The sequence below is a fragment of the Etheostoma cragini genome, chromosome 14, assembly GCF_013103735.1.
Source record: "Etheostoma cragini isolate CJK2018 chromosome 14, CSU_Ecrag_1.0, whole genome shotgun sequence".
In the NCBI taxonomy this organism is placed as follows: domain Eukaryota; kingdom Metazoa; phylum Chordata; class Actinopteri; order Perciformes; family Percidae; genus Etheostoma; species Etheostoma cragini.
Genome location: NC_048420.1, coordinates 15521320 through 15528750, shown reverse-complemented (window position 1 = coordinate 15528750; position 7431 = coordinate 15521320). Strand labels below are relative to the sequence as shown.

At 37.9% G+C, this 7431-nt stretch overlaps 1 protein-coding gene across 1 annotated transcript in view; it reads left to right on the top strand.

Annotated features, from left to right (window-relative positions):
- Positions 1 to 7431, top strand: part of ptk2aa (protein tyrosine kinase 2aa) — a 41201-nt gene that overhangs the window by 14283 nt on the left and 19487 nt on the right. Inside the window, exons 8-14 of the mRNA XM_034892773.1 lie at positions 308 to 448; positions 1709 to 1786; positions 2274 to 2381; positions 3063 to 3180; positions 3740 to 3770; positions 5293 to 5357; positions 7326 to 7343. Of these exons, the coding sequence (XP_034748664.1) occupies positions 308 to 448; positions 1709 to 1786; positions 2274 to 2381; positions 3063 to 3180; positions 3740 to 3770; positions 5293 to 5357; positions 7326 to 7343 (559 nt within the window). The remainder of the gene's footprint in view (positions 1 to 307; positions 449 to 1708; positions 1787 to 2273; positions 2382 to 3062; positions 3181 to 3739; positions 3771 to 5292; positions 5358 to 7325; positions 7344 to 7431) is intronic.

Sequence of the window (7431 nt, the reverse complement as noted above, 5' to 3'; positions counted from 1 at the left end):
ACACTTAAGTGTGACAAACATGCAAAGGAACAGGAAATGAGGAAGGGGGCAAACACTTTTTCACACCACTGTATATTGATGTGAACTAAGAGTGCCCCGGGAATAAAGTGGGGAGGTCAATTTGATTGGAACCAGAGTGGACCATTTGTCAATCAATGTTTTCCTTTTGTCACTCTATATACACACACACACACTCATACACAGTCATGCCTCCTCTATTTTCCGGCGTATCACCTAAATAATATTTCAAATAAAATCAGTTTTATTGTAATTTGCTTTTTTTCCCCTCCCTCTCTCCTCTCTTCAGGCTAAAACTCTTCGGAAGTTGATCCAGCAGACGTTTAAGCAGGTAGCCAATCTCAACGATGAACAGTGCATCCTTAAGTTCTTGGAGATACTTGCACCAATCTACCGCTATGACAAGGAGTGCTTCAAATGTGCCCTTGGGGTAAGTTTCTTTCATTCTTGGCTTCAGTCTCATGTGTCCGGATGTTCTCTGATATCTCTGGTTAGTTGTGTTAGGCTGACACCTTTTGGTGTTATCAGGTCCTGCGTCTATCCAAGATGTGGTGCTATGGCACTATGTGTCTTAAGTTATTTATACATATGACGGGGCGCCTGGTGGCCGTCACGGTAGCGATGCGCTACTTATTTAATAATTCAAAGACTAAGTATAAAGGTTGCCTATATATATGTGGGATTAATGTCTTCATATATTTTGTTAATTTTCACAATGTTTAAAGTCATCTGTTAACCAAGCTATTTTTCAGTTCCCCACCTTAATCCCGTAGCTTTCTTGTGTGCACATTTACCATTCAATACTGTGGTGATTTACATGCTACAACTACTTTCATCAGTCATCCTGTTTAAAACCATACCATACTTCACAATCATCACAGATTATATAACCACACAACACTCAGATCTTTTTAAACTATGTGTCTTTTTATTAAGTTTAAAAGGTAACCGAGTCATGTCAGCTTTGTCTTACCGGCGTCTGCACATTCTGTTTAAAGGGAAGATTGCCATGCACACTGGGTTTAATTTACGGGTAACAGGAAGTGACCCATATTTTAAATTATATATCCTGTAAATTGTAACCCTCAAGATATCTTGTGGTTTGTTGAAACTTTTTTGTTAGTTATATCTATGTGCTTCCGCATATTTCTAGCTCACTAGATTTACTAATATTGGCTGTTTTGAGCTTTGAGTTTACTACTCACCTGAGTAACCCCTGGTGTGTATTTAGTAGTGGTATGTTCCAATTCCAAGTGCGCGCTTCAGAGCTATATAGATGGTAGGTTTCAGTTGTTTGAGAAGCTAGATCTTGTAAAATGCAAATCTGTTGAAAGCTCTAATTACTAGAAAAGAAAAGTCAACCCATTTACAGCTGTATTTATTTTTGGTATACTTCATTTATTTTGACTCATGTCAGTTTCTTTTATTTTTGTGAAAGTATTTTATTCTTCTTTAATTCTGATTTTGTTAATGGTTCTTGTTGCCCAAGGGCCTTAATTGGGAATAAAAATAAAAATCCCATATTTAACCAACCACATCTCCGACTCATCCTGAGTGTTCTTGACTTGCTCGACTACTGGCTACATCTACCCACAACAATACGATTCATGCCATGAGCTACAAATACTTTGATCTTGCCTTTTTGCTCTCTTCTTCTTTTAACTTGTATCCCTCCCCTTGTCTCTAATAGTCCAGCTGGGTGATCCAGGTAGAGTTAGCTATTGGGCCAGAGGAAGGGATCAGCTACCTCACTGACAAGGGATCCACGGTGAGTTCTAACCAAGACCACATCTTACTGCGCAGCCAGGTTTTTAAGTAGATTATAAATGATTCCGTATAACTAAAATACTTTCAGCCGATGTTTCTAGTCCACCAAAGTTAGCCATTTACTACAAGTGAAAGTATATGCTTGACTCCTCACTAGTACATTTGATTAAATGAATGAATATAAATAGGATAAGCATAGGTAACATTACATTACATGTCATTTAGCTGACACTTTTATCCAAAGGGACTTCCAATTATGTGCTTACAACCCTGAAGGTACAAACAAGATGTAAGTGCAAGTTCATTAGCTTTAAACAAGCCAAACCACAACAAGCCAAAGGAAAGTGCACCTGTAATCTTTGTACAGGCCATCCTGATGTCAACGGGAAACTTATTTCATCATTTAGGAGCCAGGAGAGCAAACAGTCGGGATTTTGTTGGGACATGATTTATTTTCACTCTTTCTGTGTTCTTCTCTCTGTCCCCAGCCCACCCATCTAGCTAACTTTAACCAGGTTCAGTCCATCCAGTATTCTGCTATGGAGGAGAAGGACAGGAAAGGGATGCTACAGCTCAACGTAGCCGGAGCTGCTGAGGTAATACTGTCTGGATATATAAATTTGCTCTACAGCTACATTTTGTTTTAAAGCATTCCATGAAAAAGTTTACACTTTTTCTCAAACTTCTTTAAATTCAGGGAAGTGAATTTCTGCCTTTCCCAAAATGTATTTCAAAAAGACAAGATGGTCTTTATGAAACTTAAGTTTTAAAATACTGGAAATAATTGCAAGTATCGGTGCAGAGAGAACAATGCTGTGGAATAATATTTCAAAGGGTTTGATCTGTGAAGCTACCATAGCAACCAGTTTCTCGCTCTGTTTTATTGGTACTTTTTCAGTTAGGATGAACACTTTGGCCTCTAGTGGATACTAAAAAACTACCATAAGCTGTAGTTCATTGTGGTGTATAGCTTGGCCACTTGGCCCTATGTTTGTCAGTGAGTGGAACTGAGGAACTGAGTCAAATGGTTCTCCATGTATAGATACCACATAATGGTTCTCCTCACAGAGGAAAGGTTTCATAACAACCGCTGCTGCAGTAATGGAGTCTTTCTGTTTTATTAATTTCTTTTACAGTATTGGATTCACTCTCACAGACAAAAATACATACACAAAAATACACATAAGGAAAATACTGTGAGAGGCGTGTGTGAGAGTCTCTGGAAATGATGGCTCTTTGTAACAGACCTGCCTCTGTTTGTGTGTGTGTGTGTGCAGCCTCTGACTGTTACGACAGCATCACTGACCATGGCAGAGAACTTGGCTGACTTGATTGATGGTTACTGTCGGCTCATCTCCATGGAAACTCATTCATTCATCGTCAGATTTCAGAAAGGTATGAATCTGTTGATCCCGACATTCTAGCCCGCCTCTTTAGTATTATGCAAAAAATATTTAAATAAAGCCCTGTACACACACCATACAGTGTTTACTTTTTTGTGGCATAATGTATACCATAAAAAAAGGATTACGAACAATTATGAGCTCTAAATTTCACTGTTTGCTTTTGAGAAAAATCCATAAAAGTGCAATTAGCAACTGAACAGCTTTAGCAAAAAGGGTTATGTCAATATAGACAATATCCCAAGAATATATGCCATCATAATGATGAACTAATAACTGAATATAGCTCCTACATTTTCTAAAAAATCCTAATATGTGATAATGTTCATTTGAAACTTCACAGTAAATAAATCAAAATGTTTTTAGACCCCACAGACAGGAACTCAATAAAGTGTGATTGAGTTGTACTAATGGCATTTTAACTTATTCAGCAAAGCTTCCTAAAACATCTTCTATGCTGGCAAAATAGCTAAAGCTTTTTTGTGATTTGGACATTAATTGTGCCTCACATTACTCATTCTGATCCTGATGATGTGTGTTTTGTCCTCTAGAGGGAGAGAGAGCACTGCCTTCAATCCCAAAGTAAGTACCTGTCTCATTCTTTTTACTATTACAGTAAAATTAACATTACAAAAGTCTGTAAACGGTCTTATATCACAAGACTAACCCTAACCCTATTATGTACTGAACTATTTTTTTATTCTTATTTTGTCAATATTATTTTAATTCTTTCTTGTATTCTATCCTATTATTTATTATTCATTATTTATCATATTCTAGATGTGTGCTGTGTGTTTTGATATGTTGCTGCTGTATCACTGAAATTTCCTAATTTGGGATTAACAAAAATATCTATCTATCTATCTATCTATCTATCTCCTAGTAAATAATGTAGCTAGAACTGGTAGAGTTGCCAAATATTTATATTGTGGTTCATTAAGTACTGATGATATTGGTTTCTAAGTATTTTCTGTATAATGTTTTGTATCTCTTATTTAATATATTGATAACGTGTTCAACACAGGTGAATAATCAGTTGATTGAGAGAAAAATGAATTGTTCACTGTTTCCTGTTTCTCAATTTTTCACTTTAGTATCATCATAATGTGAATATCTTTAAGTTATTCAGTTTCTTAGTTAATACCTCATCTTGGGCTCTGGGAAATTTAGTTGGGCTTTTTTTCCTTTTACTGTTTTCTGACTAAACCATTGATATTCTCTTTGTGACGATAATTGACATATGAACCTAAAATGAAACTAATCTGTCTGTTGCAGCCCAGTGGTCTCACATTAACATGGCAGTTCAATCGGTCCATAAACCAATGACATCAAAACTCTAAAACGACTAACCCGTTTTGAACAGGTTTCATAGCCAAACTATTTATCAATAATTCAGCTGGTATTTTGTTTTGGTTTTAGAAAAAGAGAAAAACTAAACTGGGACAACTTAATTTGAGCCTTTTATTGTTTTTTTGCCTCAGATCTGTGGGCTGTGAAAAAAATGTTAAAGGGAAACACTGGAACTGTGGTACAACATGGAGTTCATTCTGTTAGTTTATCTGTGACCAAAGAAGCCTGGACGTTGTGTGTTCCCATTTCACTGTCACTTGATGAAATTCAAACAAACTTTCTGCTTTACTTTCGGTCTTTTCAACTGAAATGTCTCTTTTCTCTCCTCTCTCACTCTGTCTGTGGTCAAATAAGGAGATACGTTTAGGAGCCAAATATTTTCCCCTTAGGGTTTTTAAACACTTGGGTAGTCTCCTCCTCTTTCACTCGTTCCCTCACTCTAAGTTTCTTTTTGCTCTCTTTCTCTCTGCCTGTTATGGTCTGTGATGTAAAGATCGTAGTAGAGCTCTGAGGACACAGGCAGAGAAACCACGGCAAAGGCAGAGGGGTAATTTAAACAGTAAGGGTTAGTTTACAGAAGCAGTTTCAACAGGCTACAGTACTCTTTTAGTGAGATCTGGCTTAAAAAGTCACTGATATGTATGTTAAAGAGGCTTTGATTCGACCTAGATATGTTTGTTTTGTGACATCTGAGTGTTAACCATGTTGGACTATGTGTGTGTAAATGTTGTCTAATTGTTTTTTTCTTCTTTAGAGTGTCCAATAATGAGAAAAAGTTAGAAGCAGTCAGAAGTGGAATAAGAGCCATCTCTGTCTCAGGTAAGATACAAATAACACACACACTTACAAATTGACAGGTTTAGGAGCAAGATGAACACTGTCTGATAGCTTATTTGGCTCCAACTACTGTCTTTCTTCCTCTGTCCATTTCCTCCAACATCTGTTTTTTCTTGTCATTGTTTTCTTCTCTGGCGGGACTGCCTCTTCCTTGCTCTCTCCCATCCCATTCTCCCTGTTTCTGCCTTTTTTTGTTTGCTTCCTCCTCACATCTCTCCCCTGTACTCACATCCATTCACCCATATTTTTTTCCTCACACCCTGGTGTTTTTTCCCCTGCCTGATTGGTTGCAGACATAGTGACATCGACGCCCCCTAAGCCAACCAAGGCGCGGCGTTTCCTCCTCCCCTTTGTCTTCTGTTCAGATTCGCCACTCAATGGTATCCTCTGCTCTCATTGGACAGTTAGTGGAGGAGCGTGTCCACAAAATTGTGATGTGTCGGAATGTTATGCCTGATTTGATGATCAGACTTATTGGGTAATATTACCTTGGAGTAAAGATGGTGTACAGAAAAATATCCAGTGAGAGAAGCCTATTGAAACAAATTTGCATAATAATTGCGTAGTGATTGAGCTATTTGGAGAATCATTTTGTTTTCCTAGGTGGATTCATAGCACTAATTTGGTCCAGAAAAGGTTACAAAATATACTTTATACCAAAATATTAACAGTTTTAGTAAAAGTGGATTTAATCACAATCTGCTGCATCACAATCTCATTTTTAAGGAGGCATTCTTCTACTGCCTGGTTGCTTTGACTTATTCAGTTTTACACACACAAACACACACACACACACACACTCACTCTCTTTACCCACAGTAACTGCTTGTGTGGTGCTACTTAAAACCAAGCCAATGCTCTTAAAATCAGACTGGGAAACAAATGAAATTGTGCAGTACTTTCTAACTCTTTAAACCCTGAGGCAGATATGTTTTTCCTATCACCAAATTGTTTTTATGTTTTTAACTTGCACATTTAAGAACGAATATTTGGTTCTAAGCCTGCCTGCTGACAAAGGCAAAAGTCTTAAAATCTAACTTTCATTCAACGGAGCTATGTGACTGGACATAGCCGGTGCTGACCTACAGACTAAAACGTTTCTCTTGCTTCTAGGGTCTTAGTTCAGCACATGGCCTGCTTTTAAGGTCAATATTTGTTTGTTTTTAATAATTATTTTCAGTGTTTTATATCAGTCAAGTCAATCAAGCCGCAGAGCTTTATTCATGGCAATTCACATAGCCAAGTGGTTAGAAATATAGTTCTTCCATTTGAAAGCTTTGGGTTTAACCACCAAGTATCTGCCCTGTTAAAGTGTCCTTAGGCAGCTGGGAAAGAAGTTCTGTAGGAAGGAAAGACTGAACTGACTTAGGTAAATAAAAATGTAAGCATCTAAATGCTATTGAGTGTTGTGATTTCTACTGAAATTCTCTCCATCTACTGAATATAATGTGTTCCGTACCAAGTTAAATGGATGAGTGAGTGTCCTTGTGTCTCTATGGCTTTGGCAGCTTTCCATCTAAAGAAACTGGTTACCATTGCAAGGATTTAAAGAAATAGCTGCATCCTCTGTCCACCAACCATACATTAACTCTCCAACTTACAAATATTTACTGCGTGACGCAGCATATGGAATTTGAAACGCTACCTTGCGTATTGCTGCCATTTCTTAGATTAGTTGTGTCTGCACAGCATTAATGATCGTTCTTAACCCTGCTTATTCACCAGAGATATTTTGGAACTTTGCTAACTGCTTGCTGAGTGTTTGGCTTTGCAGATCCTGCAACATCAACCATGTTGTCTCAAGGCGTTTCATGCTCTCTAACCGCTCTCTCTTCTCTCTCCCTCTTTTCTCTCTGGCTCCTGCTTTTTTCTCTGTCCTTGCTGCTTTCTCTCTCCGTTCTTCTCCTACTCTGCTGTCCTGTTTCCTGCATGCTCTCCTGGACCCCGCAGAGGATCTTAGTGGGGATGGTAAAGTTATGCTGTTGTTAATCATTCTCTCTGTTGTCCCTTCTCTATAGTCTTCACTCTAACACACTCCAACCTCCTGGGAAAGGGG